Here is a 21946-nt window from a genome sequence, read left to right as displayed (position 1 = left end):
TTCCTCAGAAGCTGGAGTTGAGCAGCAAAGGGGTCTTGATTCGTAAGCTCTGTCATCGGCACTGCCCACTGTGCTGTCCTACTGTTACTGGGCCTGTGTGCTCCTGAGCTGGTGCAGGCCATTTTAGTTTAGTTTAGAAACAGGCGTTTCGGCTCAGGCTGTGTCCGCGCCGACCAGCGATTGCCGGTCGCTGCCGTACACTAGTTGTGTCCTACACAGGACGAACAGTTTACGGAGGTCAATAGACATTAGGAGTAGGCCATTCGGCCCTTCGAGCCAGCACCGCCATTCAATGTGATCATGGCTGATCATTCTCAATCAGTACCCCGTTCCTGCCTTCTCCCCATACCCCCTGACTCCGCTATCCTTAAGAGCTCTATCTAGCTCTCTCTCGAATGTATTCAGAGAATTGGCCTCCACTGCCTTCTGAGGCAGAGAATCCCACAGATTCACAACTCTCTGACTGAAAAGGTTTTTCATCATCTCCGTTCTAAATGGCCTACCCCTTATTCTTAAACTGTGGCTCCTGGTTCTGGACTCCCCCAACATTGGGAACATGTTTCCTGCCTCTAACGTGTCCAACCCATTTAATAATCTTATACGTTTCGATAAGATCCCCTCTCATCCTTCTAAATTCCAGTGTATACAAGCCTAGTCGCTCCAGTCTTTCAACATATGATAGTCCCGCCATTCCGGGAATTAACCTAGTACGTCAATTAACGTACAAACTCCTGCACGTCTTTGGAATATCGGAGGAAACTAAAGCACCAGTCTGTGGAAAGACAATCCGACTGAATTTCGTCCAATTTGGATGACAATAAAGCTATCTTGAATCTTGAATCTTGAATGATTACAATTGAGCCACTCACAGTGTAGAAGGTACAAAGGCCGGCACAGTGGTACAGCGGTAGAGTTGCTGCCTTCCAGCGCCAGAGTCCCAGGTTCGATCCCGACTACAAGTGCTTGTCTGTACGGAGTCTGTACGTTCTCCCCGTGACCTACGTGGGGTTTTCTCCGAGATTTTCGGTTTCCTCCCACACTCCAAAGACGTACAGGTTTGTAGGTTAATTGTCTTGGTATAAATGTAAATTGTCCCCAGTGTGCGTGTGGAACAGTGTTAGTGTGCGGGGATCGCTGGTCGGCGCGGACTCGATGGGCCGAAGGGACTGTTTCTCCGCTGTATCTCTAAAACATGACAAAGGGAATTTTGTGGATAACGTTTAGTGCAAGATAAAGCCAGTAATGTCCGATCAAAAGTCGGAAGGAATAGGAGTTGAATTAGGCCATTTGGCCCATCAAGTCTACTCTGCCATTCAATCATGGCTGATCTATCTCTCCCTCCTAACCCCATTCTCCTGCCTTCTCCCCATAACCCCTGGCACCTGTGCTCATCGAGAATCAAAGATAGTCCGAGGGTCTCCAAATGAGACCAGATGACACTGGTTAAGTGGGAAAGAAAACTGCAGATGCTGGTTTAAATCGAAGGTTGGCACAAAATGTTGGTATTTATTCACAAAATGCTGGAGTAACTCAGCAGGTCAGGCAGCATCTCTGGAGAGGAGGAATGGGTGACGTTTTGGGTCGAGACCCTTCTTCATTTTGTGAATAAATACCTTCGATTTGTACCAGCATCTGCAGTTATTTTCTTACACAAAATGTTGGAGTAACTCAGCGGGTCAGGCAGCATCTGTGGAGAGAAGGAATGGGTGACGTTTCGGGTCTGGAAACTTCCTTCTCCACGGATGCTGCCTGACCCGCTGAGTTACCCCTGCATTTTGTGTCTACCTTTGACACTGGTTAAGGATCGATAACGGTTAGTAACGAGGCATCCCAAATTCCAGAGGTCCTGGCAGCGGCTGCACTGAAACATAGAGCTTCCTGTGCTGGCACTGCAGAGAGAATGTTAGGATCTGCAGACCTGGCAACTGCAGTTACATTCCTGGTGTGAGATGTGTCCTTGTCAGCAATCAGCTGGAGAGGCTGGTCTGGGACTGGCCACTTGCAAATGTGGCATCCTCCTGAGATTATTTTGGGTGGGGGAGGGGGGTGGGGGGGTGGTGAGTGTTTCTGAGTGCAATGTTTGATCAGGTAAAGAGGAAAATCGTGCAGAGGGCTTTCTCCTGTTGTAACGGCGGGCTGGGTTGGATTACTAAAGGGAATGCAGTAAAGTGCGTGTGCGTTGATTTGCTGACTGTGTTTGGTCCAAAGGTTCACTGGAGGTTTCCTTCAGGCCTTCAGGCAGATGGTAGGAGCTGTGCCATGAGAGGGAAAGAGAGAGAGAGAGAGAGGGAAAGAGAGAGAGAGAGGGGGAAAGAGAGAGAGGGAAAGAGAAAGAGAGAGAGGGAAAGAGAGAGAGAGAGAGGGGGTAAAGAGAGAGGGGGTAAAGAGGGAGGGGGGTAAAGTGAGAGAGAGAGAGAGAGAGAGAGAGAGAGAGAGAGAGAGAGAGAGAGAGAGAGAGAGAGAGACGAGAGAGAGAGAGAGAGAGAGAGAGAGAGAGAGAGAGAGAGAGAGGAAGAGAGAAGGGGGTAAAGAGAGAAGGGGTAAAGAGAGAGGGGGGTAAAGGGAGAGGGGGGGAAAGGGAGAGAGGGGGGGGAAGAGAGAGAGGGGTGGAAACGAGAGAGGGAAAGAGAGAGAGAGAGGGGGAAGAGAGAGGGAGAGAAAGAGAGAGAGAGGGGGAAAGAGAAGGAGAGAGAGGGGGAAAGAGAAGGAGAGAGAGGGACGGAAAGAGAGAGAGAGAGGGAGAAAAGAGAGAGGGGGAAAGAGAGAGGGAGGGGAAGAGAGGGGGGAAAGAGAGAGAGGGAGGAAAGAGAGAAAGGGAAATAGAGAGGGAAAGAGAGTGGCAGAAAGACAGTGGGGGAAAGAGAGAGGGAGCGGAAAAGGAGAGAGTGGGAAAGAGAGAGAGGAAGGAGAGAGAGCACTGAATATCGCAGAGCAACAAAATCAAGGAGGTTGTTGGGAGGTGTATGCAGTTACAGGGATACAGCATAGAAACAGCAGCATGGTGGCGCAGCGGTAGAGTTGCTGCCTCAGAGCGCCAGAGACCCGGGTTCTATCCCGACCACTTTTTTTAATTTTTTTTATATAAAAGTTTTATTCCAAAGAAAAACATACAAACATACTAAGCAAAATGTGATCAAACAAAAGCCGCCTGTATCGGCAGTTTACAAATTAAACAATTATCACATTAAAATCCCGCCATCTCTTGTCAACAATACATTCAACCCCCCGTGGCGACCAGCGTTCCCGGAAGGCCTCCAGAGTCCCTGTGGACACCGCGTGTTCCCTCTCCAAGGACACCGCGGGCACGGACGTAAGCCCGGAACAGGGGTAGGCAGCCGACTTCTGTGAGGCCGTCGACTGCCCGCTGCCTGGACCCGCGGATGGCCATCTTGGCCAGGCCCAGGAGCAGACCGACAGGGAGACCCCCTCCTCCCTCCTGACCCTCCCCCCTCTGTACCGGGTGCCCAAACATTAAAAGCGTAGGGCTAAAATGGAGCCAGAACTTGAGGAGCAGCCCCTTCAGATACTGGAACAGGGGCTGTAACCTCACGCACTCTGTATACAAATGGTACACGGTCTCCTCCTCACCGCAGAAGCGACAGGCGGCAGACGAGACCGTGAACCGGCTCAAGTACCTGTTACAGGCTATAGCCTTATGCAACACTCTCCACCCCAGGTCCCCGATGTAAAGCGGGAGGACCCCCTTATAGAGAGACCTCCACTGGGGACCGCTCCCGCCGTCAGGTGGTAACACGGACCGCCAGGGCGTGTCCGGACGGAAGACGAGAGCGAGGAAGTGGAGAGTGTGCAGGAGCAGCCTGTACAAAACGCGCCTCTCCGCGTCACGGAACGGCACGCTGGGCATCTGGGAAAGGCGGCTCATATTGCGTGGGGCCGGCTCTCGGGAAGGGACCCGTGCCGTGGGCCCAATGAGCAATTCCGACGGAGCGGGGGTAAGCCCAGTCGGAAACGCTCCACGCACACGCCTCTCCTCGACACCCACCGTGACAGGGTGAGGACCAGCCCCCCTCACAACCACAGCACCCCCCCTCCCCCTGAGGAGCAGCGCCCTGGCTGAAGGTGACCAAATTCCTGGCTCTCAGGAGATCACGGTAAAAACCAGGCAACTCCCGCCTAGCGCGCTGACTCATGCCCGCTACCGGGAGCCGTGATCCCTCCTGGAGGCAGCGCCCCTGGCAGAAAAAGTACGTGGCCAGCGAGTGCCATCTGGGAGGGCACTCGGAGTACACGTACCTCTGCAAGGTCCTGAGTCGGAGGGCTACCACGGGTGATGTCCGTGTGGAGTGTGCACGTTCTCCACGTGACCACGTGGGTTTATCCCGGGTGCTCCGGTTTCCTCCCACACACACACACACACACACACACACACACACACACACACACACACACACACACACACACACACACACACACACACACACACACACACACACACACACACACACACACACACACACACACACACACACACACACACACACACACACACCAAAGACGCACAGGCTTGTAGGTTAATTGGCTTGGGTAAAAATTGTAGGGGCCACTGGTCAGCGCGGACTCAATGGGCCGAAGGGGCTGTTTCTGCACTGTGTCTCTGAATCAAACTAAACTAAACAGCCCCTGTCGTGGGGTGGATGGATCTCCGGTTGTGGACCACTTCTGAAGTGCTGTCACTGTTGTGGGAGGTGGGTGACTCGTTTATGGATGGCACGATCGGCGATGGACCTTTACTGATTTTATCTGAGAATGAATGAAGTGGGCTTGTAAACCGAGCATTGTGAATAAGCAGAGGTTCAAAGAAGGGTCTCGACCCGAAACGTCACCCATCCCTTCTCTCTTGAGACGCTGCCTGACCTGCTGAGTTACTCCAGCATTGTGTGTCTGCCTTCGATTTGTACCGGCATCTGCAGTTATTTTCCTCGAGATCGGAAGCTTTTCTGTGTGAGTGGAGGTTCGGGACTGTGCTGCCAGAGCTGAGATGATCATGGCATTTAAGAGGCTTTTCGAGGCACACCACCCACTTATGCTGGGAATGGAAGCATTGATCCCGTCCGTGAAAGATGAATGAAATAAATCCATTCACTCCACATCATTGATCTTGCTCAGCCCACAATAAATGCATTATCTTTTGGGAGAAAAAGACCTGGCTTTGAATTTTTTTTAAAGGGCACAGAGTGCTGGAGTAACTCAGCGGGTCAGGCAGCATCTGTGGAGAATATGGATAGGTGACGTTTCACAGTGCTGGAGTAACTCAGTGGGTCAGGCAGCATCTGTGGAGAACATGGATAGGTGACGTTTCACAGAGTGCTGGAGTAACTCAGTGGGTCAGGCAGCATCTCTGGCGAACATGGATAGGTGACGTTTCACAGAGTGCTGGAGTAACTCAGCGGGTCAGGCAGCATCTCTGGAGAACGTGGATAGGTGACGATTCTTTAAAGTGGTTGAACATCTTTCTACCAGTTCCTAAAACCCTCCATTAGCATCACACCCCCTTAACTCTGCATTAGTTTCACCAAAGTCAGCAGCTTCCAGGCGATGGAGAGGTTTAGTTTTGAGATCCAGCAAGGTCAACGAGCCCTTCAGCCCATCTAGTCCACACTGAGTGACGATCGCCCCTTCACATTAGGTCTATGTGATCCCACTTTTGCATCCACTCCCGGTACACTCAGGGTTAATTTACACAGGCCGATTTACCTGCAATCACACACATCTTTGGGATGTGGGAGGAAACCGGAGCACCCGGAGGAAACACAGGCGGTCACGGGGAGAACGTGCAAACTCCACGCACACAGCACCCAAGGTCAGGTCTCCGTGTCGGTCTGCTCCTGGGCCTGGCCAAGATGGCCGTCCTCGGGGTCCAGGCAGCGGGCAGTCGATGGCCTCACAGAGGTCGGCTGCCTACCCCTGTTCCGGGCTTACGTCCGTGCCCGCGGTGTCCCTGGAGAGGGAACACGCGGTGTCCCTGGAGACTCTGGAGGCCTTCCGTGAACGCTGGTCGCCGCGGGGGGGGGGTCGAATGTATTGTTGACAGAGATGGCGGGATCTTAATGCGATAATTGTTCTATTTTGTAAACTGCCGATACAGGCGGCTTTTGTTTGATCACATTTCACTTTGTATGTTTGTATGGTTTTATTTTTGGAATTTATATTTTAAAAAAGGTGAGGATTGAAGCCGGGTCCCTGGTGCTGTGAGGCAGCAGCTCGACCCGCACAAGCATGGCAGGTTTAAAGATACAGCGGGGAAACAGGCCCTTCGGCCCACCTAGTCCATACCGATGAGGGGGGATCTTATTGAAACGTATAAGATAATTAGGGGATTGGACACATTAGAGGCAGGAAACATGTTCCCAATGTTGGGGGAGTCCAGAACAAGGGGCCACAGTTTAAGAATAAGGGGTAGGCCATTTAGAACGGAGATGAGGAAGAACTTTTTCAGTCAGAGAGTGGTGAAGGTGTGGAATTCTCTGCCTCAGAAGGCAGTGGAGGCCAGTTCGTTGGATGCTTTCAAGAGAGAGCTGGATAGAGCTCTTAAGGATAGCGGAGTGAGGGGGTATGGGGAGAAGGCAGGAACGGGGTACTGATTGAGAGTGATCAGCCATGATCGCATTGAATGGCGGTGCTGGCTCGAAGGGCTGAATGGCCTCCTCCTGCACCTATTGTCTATTGTCTATTGACCAGCGATCCCCGCACACTCACACTATCCCACACACATTGCCACAGAAGGCTGTGGAGGCCGAGTCAGTGGATATTTTCAAGGCAGCGATAGATAGATTCTTGATTAGGGTGGGTGTCAGAGGTTATGGGGAGAAGGCAGGAGAATGGGGTTAGGAGGGAGAGATAGATCAGCCATGATTGAATGGCGGAGTAGACTTGATGGGCCGAATGGCCCAATTCTGCTCCTATCACTTAAGAACTAATGAACTTATGAACACTAGGGACCATTCATAATCTTTACAAAAGCCAATTAACCTACAAACATCTTTGGGATGGAGGGAGCACCCGGGGAGAACCCATGTGGTTACGTGCAAACTCCGCACAGACAGTACCCGAGGTCAGGATCGAACCCGTGTCTCTGGCGCTGTGAGGCAGCAACTCTACCGCTGCACCGCCATCTTGGGAGAAATAATTTCTTCAATTGATATTGTCTCTGCTGAGTGTATTTTTGATGGACACAAATGCTGGAGTAACTCAGTGGGACAGGCATAGAAACAGAAAATAGATGCAGGAGTAGGCCATTTGGCCCAAAGATACTAGACGTTGAAATCGTCTATGCTGAAGTGTAGTACGCAAAGGAGCCATTTTAGTAAGCAAACCCCACCGTTCGCTATGCCTCTCGCAGTGTAATCAGTGTTTTGGGGGAACAGTATGTGTGATGATGCCATTAAAATGCAGAATGTATCTCATCTATCAATTCACAGCTTTTTATTTTTATTTTTAAATGTTTCTGCAAGTTTCTGCCTACTAAAATGGCGCCGTGACGTGCTACGGTTTTTAGGGTCGAGTGGTCTATCTTGTTCCTCTAGTATCTTTGATTTGGCCCTTCGAGCCAGCCCTGCCATTCAAAATGATCATGGTTGATCATCTAAAATCAGTACCCCGTTCCTGCTTTCCCCCCCCCATATCCCTTGATTCTATCTTCCTGTCTCCACCTATATCCTTCCTTTGTCCAGCCCCCCCTGACATCAGTCTGAAGAAGGATCTCCACCCGAAACGTCACCCATTCCTTCTCTCCTGAGATGCTGCCTGACCTGCTGAGTTACTCCAGCATTTTGTGAATAAATACCTTGATTCTTTTAGTCGTGAGAGCTAAATCTAACTCGGCATCTGTGGACCTCTGGAGAGAGGGAATGATTTGGGTTGAGACCCAGCGTTTGATGATGGCAGTGGCTTGTTACGTTTCGGGAGACGGTTGGAACGTTGTGCTGTGCCTGGTCTCACGTCGTTGCTGTGTTTAATCCTTTCAGGAATGGACCCAGCCCTACGACACATTCAACATGCACTCGTTGGAGAGCTCGCTCATTGACATCTTGCAGAACGAGCAGGAGCCGCTGAAAAGTGAGTGGGGTTAAAGGCGTACGTTCCCCCATCTTCCCCCCGGCTCCCTCCCTCCCTCCCTCCCTCCCTCCGCCGCGTGGTGAGCTCCGACCCTGGGCTCCGCCGGACGAGTGGGATCTCCCGCTTCTCTCCGGCGTGACTGCGCCTATTTAGTTGCGACGGGAACTGAAAGAGCAACTTGCAGTGCTGCAGCCACCTTTCCCTGCGACCGACCTTCCCCAAGCACTTTGTGAACAATAGTTGTCCTTTAGTTGGCACGTTAGGACCGTTGCAACACTGCGCGGGAACGGGCCCTTCGGCCGACCGAGGCCCACACAGACCAGCGATCACCCACGGTGGCGCAGCGGTAGAGTTGCTGCCTTGCAGCGCCGGAGACCCGGGTTCGATCCCGACTACTGGTGCTGTCTGTTCAGAGTTTGTACGTTCTCCCCGTGACCGCGTGGGTTTCCTCCGAGATCTTTGGTTTCCTCCCACACTCCAAAGACGTGCAGGTTTGTAGGTTAATTGGCATGGTGTAAATGTAAAATTGCCCCTAGTGTGTGTAGGATAGTGTTCGTGTGCGGGGATCGCTGGTCGGCGCGACTTTGCGGGCCGAAGAGCCTGTTTCCGCGCTGTATCTCTAAACTAAACTAAACCCCCCGTACACTAGCACTATCCTACACACAGACGCACACACGCACAGACACATGCACACACACAGACGCGCACACACACACACACACCGAAGCACACACGCACGCAAACACACACACAGACACACACACACACACACACACAGACATGCACACAGACGCACACGCACAGACACACACAGACACACACACACACACACAGACACACACACACACACACAGACATGCACACAGACGCACACGCACAGACACGCACAGACACACACACACAGACGCGCACACAGAGGCACACACACGCACACACACAGACGCGCACACACACACACACACACACATACACACACACACACATACACACACACACACACACACATACACACACACACACAGACACACACACAGACGCACAGACGCACACACACGCACAGACACACACACACACGCACACACACGCACACACACACACACACACACACACACACACACACACACACACACACACACAACAATTTTTACAACATTTGCCGAAGCGTATGAACCTGTACGTCTTTGGAGCGCGGGTGGAAACCGGAGCACCCGGGGTAAAAATCCCAGAGCGTGGGTCACTGGGAGAGCGTACAAACTCCGTACAGCCAGCACTCGTGGTCCGTCCGGATCGACCGCGGATGTCTGGGCGCTGTGAGGTGGCAGCTCTACCGCTGCGCCACCGTGCCGCCCCACGGTGTCGGCATTCCTGGTGAGGGAGAATGAGAACGGGGAAAGACGCGAGTTGTGTGTGGAATAACAGTGCCTGCATCGACGATGCTGTACACTGGTGTCCTGCACATCCACGGCCTAGGAGTACCATGTTTACACATCACTAGGCATGTTGGTCGCGGCGTAGCCAATCCCACACACAGCAGGTGATTGAGCAAAGCTTGTCGTTTCTTCCCCCCCCCCAAAAAAAAATAATTTAAATAAATTATTTGCAAGAATAATATGAACAATACAAAACCATACTAACAAACCTACCCCCGTAGCACAAAGTAAAACAAATATTCTTAAATGTCAATAACTGAAAGTTAAACCACTCTATTACAATCCTTGTCAAGGATGAGAGGGGATCTTATAAAGGATGAGAGGGGATCTTATCGAAACGTATAAGATTATTAAGGGGTTGGACACGTTAGAGGCAGGAAACATATTTCCCAATGTTGGGGGAGTCCAGAACCAGGGGCCACAGTTTAAGAATAAGGGGTAGGCCATTTAGAACTGAGATGAGGAAAAACCTTTTCAGTCAGAGAGTTGTGAATCTGTGGAATTCTCTGCCACAGAAGGCAGTGGAGGCCAATTCTCTGAATGCATTCAAGAGAGAGCTAGATAGAGCTCTTAAGGATAGCGGAGTCGGGGGGTATGGGGAGAAGGCAGGAACGGGGTACTGATTGAGAATGATCAGCCATGATCACATTGAATGGCGGTGCTGGCTCGAAGGGCCGAATGGCCTCCTCCTGCACCTATTGTCTATTGGATTCCACCCCCTCCAGCGGTCCCGGAAATCCTAGAGGGTGCCCGTGGACGGCGCCAGGTCCCTCTCTAACACCTTCCGGGCGCGGACGTAACCCCGGAAAAGGGGCTTGGGCAGAGCCCTTTTCCGCCCGGCGCCGTGACTCGTGGATGGCCGGCTTGGCCAGGCCCAGGAGCAACCCAACCAGGACATCTTCAGCCCCCCACCCTCTCCCCCTACGCACTGGGTGTCCAACAGATGAGGGCGGTGGGTGTGAAGTGCAGCCAGAAGGCAAGGAGCAAGCAGCCCCCTTTAGATATTGGAACAGGGGCTGCAAGCTCACACACAGAGCACAGAGTTGAGACATGCTTGTGAAGCCATGATGGTGGCTGTGGACTGTACACCGAGGTTTGAAAATCAGTGGCAAACTGTGTGATGTACATCAGTTATGACCACACTGAGCACCCTACCCCCCCCCGTCCTTCCCTCCTCCTCCCACAACTCTCACAGTTGAGGTTTAGTTTACAGATACAGCTTAGAAACAGACTCTTTGGCCCACCGAGTCCACGCTGACCATTGATCAACTGTACCCTAGTACCCTCAGTCTGAAGAAGGGTCTCGACCCCAAACGTCACCCATTCCTTCTCTCCTGAGATGCTGCCTGACCCGCTGAGTTACTCCGGCATTTTGTGAATAAATACCTTCGATTTGTACCAGCGTTAGCAGTTATTTTCTTCCACTAGTTCTACATTATCCCACGTTCACGTCCTACACACCAGGGGCAATTTCACTGAAGCCAACTAACCTACAAACCTGCCTGTCTTTGGAATATGGGAGGAAACCAGAGCACCCGGGGTAAACCCACATGGTCACGGGGGAAAGCGTACAAACTCCACACAGACAGCACCCGAGGTCAGGCTCGAACCCAGGTCTCCGGCTGCTGGAAGGCAGAGTTCAAGGGCAATTAGGAATGGCCTTTGATGCTGGCCTTTCCCGTGATGCCGAAATCCCAAGGAAAACCTATGCGGTCACGTGGAGAGCGTACAAACTCCGTACAGATCCTGACTGCAGGTGCTGTCTGTACGGAGTTTGTACGTTCTCCCCGTGACCCGCGTGGGTTTTCTCCGGGTGCTCCGGTTTCCTCCCACACTCCAAAGACGTGCAGGTCTGCCGGTTAGTTGCATTCGGTAGAAATTGGAAATTGTCCCTAGTGCAAGGATAGTGATAGTCTGTGGATTTACCGCTGGTCGGTGGGCCAAAGGGCCGGTTTCCGCACTGTATCCCTTAATCTAAACCAAACTGAAATGAACTACCGGGCGGCACGGTAGCGCAGCGGTAGAGTTGCTGCTTTACAGCGAATGCAGCGCCGGAGACTCAGGTTCGATCCTGACTACGGGTGCTGCACTGTAAGGAGTTTGTACGTTCTCCCCGTGACCTGCGTGGGTTTTCTCCGAGATCTTCGGTTTCCTCCCACACTCCAAAGACGTACAGGTATGTAGGTTAATTGGCTGGGTAAATGTAAAAATTGTCCCTAGTGGGTGTAGGATAGTGTTAATGTACGGGGATCGCTGGGCGGCACGGACTTGGAGGGCCGAAAAGGCCTGTTTCCGGCTGTATATATATGATATGATATGATAAAGGGGAAGAGAGCACTGGATTGGAAGAGGGCCGAGGGTCCTGAGGATGGGGAAGGTTATAGTGCAGGGGAGGTGTCAGAGTATGGAGGGATTGAGTAAACAAGAATGAATGAACGAAGAAGTTTATTGGCCCGAGTATATGCACATACAAGGAATGTGCCTTGGCGCTCCGCTCACAAATGACAACACAAACAAACATGAAGAATGGTCTCGACCCGAAACGTCACCCGTTCCTTCTCTGCATAGATGCTGCCCGTCCTGCTGAGTTACCCCAGCGTTTTGTGTCTGCCAATGAGAAGTTTAAGGTTGGCACGCGAGGGAAGTATTTAGCAGGGATTATGGAGACATGACGGCCCACCTCTCCGGCTGAGATGGGCGCTGGTCCCGCCATTCTTCCCTGGATTTAACACGGAGTCAGGAATGTGAAACCAACCCCAGTCCTTCTCGTTCTGCAGGTCGGTCGGCTCTGTTTCCCGTAGAAGATGGCTTCCTTGACAACAGCCAGGGCGACCAGTCGTTATCTTCGGGCCTGAACTCCCCGGCCCTTAGTCAGAACGGAAAGCAAGGAGAGCGATACTCCCGGAAGGTTTTTGTCGGCGGTCTCCCCCCCGACATCGATGAAGGTGAGATACGCCGTCCTGCTCCCCAATGCAAGCCATTGGGGGTCTCTGGAGGGTAGAGTCCATGCGTTCAGTATAACGGGGGGGGGGGGGTCCATGATGTGGATGCTCGTGTTTAGTGGGTGTGGGAACATGCTCGTTAAAAGACAAAATGGACTAACTCTCATGAGTTAGATAGAGCTCTCGGGGCTGGCGGAATCAAGGGACATGGGGAGAAGGCAGGCGCGGGTTACTGATTGTGGACGATCAGCACTGATCACAATGAATGGTGGTGCTGGCTCGAAGGGCCAAATGGCCTCCCCCAGCATCTATTCTCCAATGTTTCTATGGACAATGAGTGGACGACTTGCAGCATGAGGTCTCGGTGGTGGAGCTGAGGTTGGACATACACCAGGATGATCCAGTGAACATACACCAGGATGATCCAGTGGACATACACCAGGATGATCCAGTGGACATCCACCAGGATGATCCAGTGGACATACTACACCAGGATGATCCAGTGGACATCCACCAGGATGATCCAGTGGACATCCACCAGGATGATCCAGTGGACATACTACACCAGGATGATCCAGTGGACATACTACACCAGGATGATCCAGTGGACATCCACCAGGATGATCCAGTGGACATCCACCAGGATGATCCAGTGGACATCCACCAGGATGATCCAGTGGACATCCACCAGGATGATCCAGTGGACATACTACACCAGGATGATCCAGTGGACATCCACCAGGATGATCCAGTGGACATCCACCAGGATGATCCAGTGGACATCCACCAGGATGATCCAGTGGACATCCACCAGGATGATCCACTGGGCATCCACCAGGATGACCCACTGGCTCCCAGTATGGCACAGAATCAACTTCAAGCGCCTCCTATTCACATACAAAGCTCTAAACGGGCTTGCCCCCCTATATCAAAAATCTTCTAACCCACCACTCTATCTCCAGGTCCCTCAGGTCGGCCGACTTGGGGCTACTGACTATCCCGCGGTCTAGGCTTAAGCTCAGGGGTGACCGCACTTTTGCGGTTGCAGCTCCTAGACTGTGGAACAGCATCCCTCTCCCCATCAGAACTGCCCCCTCCATCGACTCCTTTAAGTCCAGGCTCAAAACCTATCTCTACTCCCTAGCGTTTGAGGCCCCCTGAGGGGGCGCTGTGAACTGTTTATGTATGTGCTGTTATGTTTGTGTGCCATTGTACGTTCGTTTCTTAGTACCTGAACTGATGTACAGCACTTTGGTCAACGTGGGTTGTTTTTAAATGTGCTACACAAATAAAATTGACTTGACTTGACTTGACTTGACATACGCCAGGTGGATCTCAGTGGACATACACCAAGTTGATCTTGTTCCCCTCCTTGTTTCTGACCAGATGAAATCATCGCTACCTTCTGCTGCTTTGGCCAGCTGATGGTGGACTGGCCCCACAAGTCCGGGAGCAAATCCTACTTCCCACCCAAAGGTAAGACCTCCACATCCAAGATTTCAAGATCAATTTATTGTCACGTGTACCGATTAAGGTACAGTGAGATTTGAGTTACCATACAGCCACACTAGGTGAAAAGCAACAAGCCACATAAAGCAACATTTAACATAAACATCCACTACAGCGAATTCCACATTCCTCACTGTGATGGAAGGCAATAAAGTTCAATCAGCTTCCTCTTTGTTCACCGGCCCATCCATTGTTAGCATCAGGAGGGAGCTGCGTAAAAAGAGCTTGCCAAAGAGCTCGTAGAAAGTGCTTTACGAAGGAAAGACACTCAGTGCTGGAGTAACTCAGCGGGTCGCTGGAGAACAAGGATAGCTGACGTTTCAGGTCGGGACCCTTCTTCAGACCTTTCTAGCAGATCAGTGGGTTTGATGAACATCCTGATGGGGTAATGAGGATTTCAATTTAGCTTATGATAGTTGCATAGTTTAATTTATTATTTTCGTGTGTACCGAGGTACAGTGTAAAGTTGTAGCGTTATCCAGTCAGCAAAAGGACCACGTGTTTACAGCCAAGCTGCCCACAGTGTACAGATACAGGAAAAGTGTTTAACATTTAGTGCCCGATAAAGGGCAGGAAAGATCGATTACCGATAGTCCGAGGGTATCCAATGAGGTTGATGGAAGGTCAGGGCCACTCTATAGTTGTTGAGAGGCTGGTCCAGTTGCCTGACAACAGCTGTGTGAGAAGAGCTGGCTGAATAGTGGTTACCAAGGAAAGACACAAAGTGCTGGAGTAACTCAGCAGGTCAGGCAGCATTGCTGGAGAAACAAGGATGGGTGACGTTTTGGGTCTAACTCTCTTTTAAATTCATCCAGTGTGAATTGGCCTCCACTGCCTCCTGTGGCAGAGAATTCCACAGGTTCGCAACTCTCTGGGAGAATTGTGAATTTGTGGAATTTGTGGAATTCTCTGCCGCAGAGGGCAGTGGAGGCCGATTCACTGGATGAATTTAAAAGAGAGTTAGATAGAGCCCTAGGGGCTAGTGGAATCAAGGGATATGGGGAGCAGGCAGGCACGGGTTACTGATTGTGGATGATCAGCCATGATCACAATGAATGGCGGTTTCTGGCTCGAAGGGTCGAATGACCTCCTCCTGCACCTATTTTCTATGTTTTCTATGGGTCGGGACCCTTCTTCAGATTGTGGTAGAGTGGGTGGAAGGGGGGGTGGGTGTGAAGCTGGAAGAGAGGCGGGAGGAATCGGACTAAGCCATGTGAGTGATAGGTGGATACAGGTGAAGGGTCTCGACCCGAAACATCACCCATTCCTTCTCTCCCGAGATGCTGCCTGACCTGCTGAGTTACTCCAGCATTTTGTGAATAAATCTACAGGTGAAGTGGGTTTGTTGGGCAGATGTTTGTTGGACAAAGGCCAGAGATGAAAAGGCTAAAGGCCGTGAGATGCATGGTGGCACGGTGGCGCAGAGGTAGAACAACTGCCTTGCAGCACCAGAGACCCGGGTTCGATCCTGGCCATGGGTGCTGTCTGTATGGAGTTAGTACATTCTCCCCGAGGCCGTGTAAGAATCTTACTCCAATGCACCAAGGTTACTCCACGAATCATTTGCCCATGGTTAGGGTTTAGAGATACAGCATGGAAACAGGCTTCGGCCCACCGAGTCCACTCTGACCATCGATCAGCTTCTGTGTTATCCCACTTTCACATCCAACCCCCACACACTAGAGGCAATTTAGAGGCTAAGTAACTCCAGCACTACGTGTCCTTTTTTGTGTAAACCAGCATCTGCAGTTCTCTGCTTCTACATTCTATGAGGTTGACATTTCAGCGATTTCGGCACGGTGGCGCAGCGGTAGAGCTACTGCCTTACAGCGCCAGAGACCCGGGTTTGATCCTGATCACGGGAGCTGTCTGTACCGAGTTGGTACGTTCTCCCCGTGACCCGCGTGGGTTTTCTCCGAGATCTTCGGTTTCCTCCCACACTCCAAGCTCGTACAGGTTTGTAGGTTAATTGGTTTGGGTACAAAGGTAACAAGAATAGTCTCTAGTATATTTCGGGTAGTGTTGTTGTGCGGGGATCGCTGGTCGGCGCGGACCCGGTGGGCTGAAGGGCCTGTTTCTGCGCTGTATCTCTAAGCTAAACTAAACTAATTACATGTGTAGGAAGGAAATGCAGACACTGGTTTCAACCAAAGATCGACACAATCTCCTTCTCTGCAGTCAATAGACAATAGGTGCAGGAGGAGGCCATTCGGCCCTTCGAGCCAGCACCGCCATTCAATGTGATCATGGCTGATCATTCTCAATCAGTACCCGGTTCCTGCCTTCTCCCCATACCCCCTGACTCCGCTATCCTTAAGAGCTCTATCTAGCTCTCTCTTGAATGCATTCAGAGAATTGACCTCCACTGCCTTCTGCGGCAGTGAATTCCACAGATTTACAACTCTCTGACTGAAAAAGTTTTTCCTCATCTCCGTTCTAAATGGCCTACCCCTTATTCTTAAACTGTGGCCCCTGGTTCTGGACTCCCCCAACATTGGGAACATGTTTCCTGCCTCTAACGTGTCCAACCCCTTAATAATCTTATACGTTTCGATAAGATCCCCTCTCATCCTTCTAAATTCCAGTGTATACAAGCCTAGTCGCTCGCTAGGCAAAGATGCTGCCTGTCCCACCGAGTTACTCCAGCTTTTCGTGTCCATATCTAAACTCGGTTGCTTTGTCTGAAGAAGGTTCTTTACCAACCCTGGAGTAACTCAGCGGGTCAGGCAGCATCTCTGGAGAGAAGGAATGGGTGATGTTTCGGGTCGAGACCCTTCCTCGGTCTGAAGAAGGGTCTCGACCCGAAACGTCACCCATTCCTTCTCCCCTGAGATGCTGCCTGACCCGCTGAGTTACCCCAGCGTTTTGTGTCTGCTTTGAACTTAATCCTGTTTCGTTGTTGTAATTGAGGGTGCCTTGGTTTTGCAGGCTACGCCTTCCTGCTGTTTCAGGAGGAATGTTCTGTCCAAGTTCTCATCGACGCCTGCTACCATGACGACGGCAAGCTGTACCTGTACGTCTCCAGCCGGACGGTCAAGGACAAACCGGTGAGTGTAGGCCTCACTGATCGCCATGGCGACTTGTTGACAAAATGCTGGAGTAACTCAGCAGGTCAGGCAGCATCTCGGGAGAGAAGGAATGGGTGACGTTTCGGGTCGAGACCCTTCTTCAGACTGATGTCAGGGAGGATATAGGTGGAGACAGGAAGATAGAGGGAGATCTGGGAAGGGGGAGGGGAAGAGAGGGACAGAGGAACTATCTAAAGTTGGAGAAGTCAATGTTCATACCGCTGGGCTGCAAGCTGCCCAGGCGAAATATGAGGTGCTGTTCCTCCAATTTCCGTTGGGCCGCACTATGGCACTGGAGGAGGCCCATGACAGAAAGGTCAGACTGGGAGTGGGAGGGGGAGTTGAAGTGCTCAGCCACCGGGAGATCAGGTTGGTTAAGGCGGACTGAGCGCAGGTGTTGAGCGAAACGATCGCCGAGCCTGCGTTTGGTTTCGCCGATGTAAATAAGTTGACATCTAGAGCAGCGGATACAATAGATGAAGTTGGAGGAGGTGCAGGTGAATCTCTGTCTCACCTGGAAAGACTGTTTGGGTCCTTGGATGGAGTTGAGCGGGGAGGTAAAGGGACAGGTGTTGCATCTCCTGCGGTTGCTGGGGAAGGTGCCCGGGGATGGGGTGGTTTGGGTAGGAAGGGACAAGTAGACCAGGGAGTTACGGAGGGAACGGTCTCTGCGGAACGCAGTGAGGGGAGGGGATGGGAAGATGTGGCCAGTGGTGGGGTCTTTGCAGCCCAGTGGTATGAACATCGACTTCTCCAACTTTAGATAGTCCCTCTGTCCCTCTCTTCCCCTCCTCCTTCCCAGATCTCCCTCTATCTTCCTGTCTCCACCTATATCCTTCCTTTGTCCCGCCCCCCTGACATCAGTCTGAAGAAGGGTCTCGACCCGAAACGTCACCCATTCCTTCTCTCCTGAGATGCTGCCTGACCTGCTGAGTTACTCCAGCATTTTGTGACCGCCAGGCACTGGTCAGGCTGCATTTTGGAGTACTGTGAACAATTTTGCCCATATCCCCATATCCGAGGATGTGCTGACTCTGGAGAAGGTCCAGAGGAGGTTTACAAGAATGATCCCCGGAATGGAATTAACCTATAATGATGAACGTTTGTCGGCACTGGGCCTGTACCCGATGGAGTTTAGAAGAATGAGGAGGGGGGGGGGGCCTCATTGAAACGTACAGAATAGTGAAAGGCTTGGACAGAGTGGATGTGGAGAGGATGTTTCCACTAGTGGGAGAGTCTAGAACTGGAGGTCACAGCCTCAGAATTAAAGGACGTTCTTTTAGGAAGGAGATGAGAAGGAATTTCTTTAGTCCGAGGGTGGTGAATCTATGGATTTTCTTTGCCATAGAAGGTTGTGGAGGCCAAGTCAGTGGATATTTTTAAGGCACAGACAGACAGATAGATTAGATAGATTAGATAGATTAGATAGATAGATAGATAGATAGATAGATAGATAGATAGATAGATAGATAGATAGATAGATAGATAGATAGATAGATAGATAGATAGATAGATAGATAGATAGATAGATAGATAGATAGATAGATTCTTGATTAGTACAGGTGGGGGAAGGCAGGAGAATGATTGAATGGTGGAGTAGACTTGATGGGCCGAATGGCCTAATTCTGCTCCTATTCCTTATGGTGATGCTGATACTGATGCTTTACTGTCACTTGTGCCGAGCTGGTGCAGTGAAGTTCTTTGTTTTCGGGCACAGAGGACACAAAAAGAGTTGCCACAAAGGGCACGACAAAGCTCCAAAAAGCACAGGCCCCTTCTCCGTAGCGGGCGGCACGGTGGCGCAGCGGTAGAGTTGCTGCCTTACAGCGGATGCAGCGTCTGAGACTCGGGTTCGATCCCAACTACGGGCGCCGTCTGTACGGAGTTTGTACGTTCTCCCCGTGACCTGCGTGGGTTTTCTCCGAGATCTTCGGTTTCCTCCCACACTCCAAAGACGTACCGGTTTGTAGGTTAATTGACTGGGTAAAATGTAAAAATTGTCCCTAGTGTGTGTAGGATAGTGTTAATGTGCGGGGATCGCTGGGCGGCGCGGACCCGGTGGGCCGAAGGGCCTGTTTCCGCGCTGTATCTCTAAATCTAAAATCTAAAAAAAAATCAATTTCCCCCTGCCGGGCCCTCCTTTGTCCTTGACGACATGACCCGTCCACCTCGGCCAGAACCCGTTGCCCCGGCCCGACCTACTACCGAAGACCGACACAAAATGCTGGAGTAACTCAGCGGGTCAGGCAGCATCTCTGGAGAGAAGGGCGTTCACGGTGGCGCAGAGGTGGAGTTGCCGCCTTACAGGGCTTGTGGCGCCAGGGACTCGGGTTCGATCCTGACTACGGGCGCCGTCTGTACGGAGTTTGTACGCTGTCCCCGTGACCTGCGTGGGTTTTCTCCGGGATCTTCGGTTTCATCCCACACTCCATAGACGTGCAGGTTTGTGGGTTAATTGGCTGGGTGTCAGTGTAAATTGTCTCTAGTCTGTGTAGGATAGTGTTAGTGTGCGGCGATCGCTGACTCGATGGGCCGAATGGCCTGTTTCCGCACAGTATCCCTAAACTAGACAAAACTAAACCAAACTAAAAGGGATAGTCAATGGTTTGGGTTGTCTGAAGAAGGGTCCCGACCCCAAACGTCACCCAATTCCTTTTCTCCAGAGATGCTGCCTGTCCCGCTGAGTTCCTCCAAGAATCTTCTGCCTATGGTTAAGAGTTTAGAGATACAGCGTGGAAGCACCTCCTCACACCGCATCTATGTTATCCCACTTTCACATCCAATCCCGACACACGAGGGGGAATTTCACAGAGGCAAGTTCACCGCACGTCTTCGAGACATGGGAGGAAACAGGCGCTCCCTGAAGGAACCTGAGCTTTCGCAGGGAGAGCCTGCAAACTCCACACACACAGCACCCGAGGTCAAGACCAAAGCCGGGTCTCTGGAGCTCGGGCCTGGCTGGAGCCGGCACGTCCATTGCCATAGACAATGTCCGAGCCCGACTTGGTATCTCGGTAAGGCTGTGTCCCCTGCTGGCCCAGCAAAACACGCCAATATGGTCGCACGGCAATGCCATCATTCGGCAAGGCTTTGGAGCCAAGGGTTTAGTTTGCATCTACAGTTCCTTCCTACACATGTAATTAGTTTAGTTTAGAGGTACAGCGCGGAAACAGGCCCTTCGGCCCACTGAGTCCGCGCCCACCGGCGATCGCCACACATTAGAGAAGGCAGGAACGGGGCACTGATTGAGAATGATCAGCCATGATCACATTGAATGGCTCGAAGGGCCGAATGGCCTACTCCTGCACCTATTGTCTATTAACACTAGGGACAATTTACACTTATACCAAGTATACAAACCCAAGCCAATTAACCTACAAACCCGTACGTCTTTGGAGTGTGGGAGGAAACCAAAGATCTCGGGGAAAACCTATGTGGTCACGGGGAGAACCTACAAACTCCGTACAGACAGAACCCTTTGTCGGTATCGAACCCGGGTCTCTGGTGCTGCAAGCACTGTAAGGCAGCAACTCTACCGCTGCGCCACCGTGCCGGTAAATAGGTTGTACCGCAGGGACCTGTACTTTTACTTTACTGATACAGCTTGAAAACAGGCCCTTCGGCCCACCGAGTCTGTGCCAACCAGTGATCACCCCGTACACTAGCACTATCCTACACGCACTGGGGACAATTTATAATTTTGTTGAAGCCAATGAACCTACAAACCTGCACGTCTTTGGAGTGTGGGAGGAAACCGGAGCACCCAGAGAAAACCCACGCAGTCCCAGGGAGAATGTGTAAACTCCGTACAGACAGCACCTGGAGTCGGGATCGAACCTGGGTCTCCGGCGCTATCACTGTGCTGCCCTGTGTTATGGTCCTTGCACAGTTTTTAATCTGCATTTCTCTGAGCCTATAGTACTATATTCTCTACCTTGCCTGCTTTACATTTTGCACATTGATTATCTTCTCCTTTGCACTGCCTCTGTACTCGAGCATGGTTTGATAGGCCTGAATCGTAGGCAGACCAAAGTTTCCCACCATATCTTGGTATATGTCATAGGGTGACCACGGTGGCGCAGCGGTAGAGTTGCTGCCTTACAGTGAATGCAACGCCGGAGACCCGGGTTCGATCCCGACTACGGCTGCTGTCTGTACGGAGTTTGCACGTTCTCCCCGTGACCTGCGTGGGTCTTCTCCGAGATCTTCGGTTTCCTCCCACACTCCCTAGACGTACAGGTTTGTAGGTTAATTGGTTCGGTAAATGTAAAAATTGTCCCCAGTGGGTGTGGTATAGTGTTAGTGTGCGGGGATCGCTGGTCGGCGCGGACCCGGTGGGCCGAAGGGCCTGTTTCCGCGCTGAATCTCTGAACTAAACTAACAATAAACCAAATGTGACAATAACAAAGCAATGTAGTCCTGCTCCCATCCTCTTGGGATGAAGAAGGGTCTCGACCCGAAACGTCACCCATTCCTTCTCTCCAGAGACGCTGCCTGACCCGCTGAGTTACTCCAGCTTTTTGTGTCTATGGTTTAAACCAGCATCTGTGGTTCCTTCTCTCTCATCCATCCTCTTGTTCCCTATCCTCACATTGTTTTTATTGCACTCCCTTTTGAAAGCCAACGGCATTTGTGTCATTTCATCAGGAAGTAAATTCTGATCATTCAGCATTCCAGCACGCAAAACAAAAAAATCCCCTTGACTGTGATTCATTGTAGATGAGTTTAGTTTAGTTTAGTTTAGAGATACAGCGCGGAAAAAGGCCCTTCGGCCCACCGAGTCCCTGCCGACCAGCGATCCCCGCCCATTGGTGGACGAGTTGCGACTTTATCGAAGGCAATTAACCTACAAACCTGTACGTCTTTGGAGTGCGGGTGGAAACTAGAGTTCTCGGGGGGAAAACCAACGCAGGTCATGGGG

The 21946-nt window shown here is 51.5% G+C and overlaps 1 protein-coding gene across 3 annotated transcripts in view; it reads left to right on the top strand.

Annotated features, from left to right (window-relative positions):
* Positions 1-21946, top strand: part of LOC144610458 (cytoplasmic polyadenylation element-binding protein 2-like) — a 59507-nt gene that overhangs the window by 18848 nt on the left and 18713 nt on the right. For all 3 annotated transcript variants that reach the window (XM_078429183.1, XM_078429182.1, XM_078429184.1), the window contains exons 3-6: positions 7986-8076; positions 12284-12451; positions 13835-13924; positions 16886-17004. In XM_078429183.1, coding sequence (XP_078285309.1) covers positions 7986-8076; positions 12284-12451; positions 13835-13924; positions 16886-17004 — 468 coding nt within the window. The remainder of the gene's footprint in view (positions 1-7985; positions 8077-12283; positions 12452-13834; positions 13925-16885; positions 17005-21946) is intronic.

This window comes from Rhinoraja longicauda, chromosome 36 (genome assembly GCF_053455715.1).
Source record: "Rhinoraja longicauda isolate Sanriku21f chromosome 36, sRhiLon1.1, whole genome shotgun sequence".
Taxonomy (NCBI): domain Eukaryota; kingdom Metazoa; phylum Chordata; class Chondrichthyes; order Rajiformes; family Arhynchobatidae; genus Rhinoraja; species Rhinoraja longicauda.
Note: the sequence above shows the minus strand (reverse complement) of the source record. Positions and strands in the feature narration are given on the sequence as shown.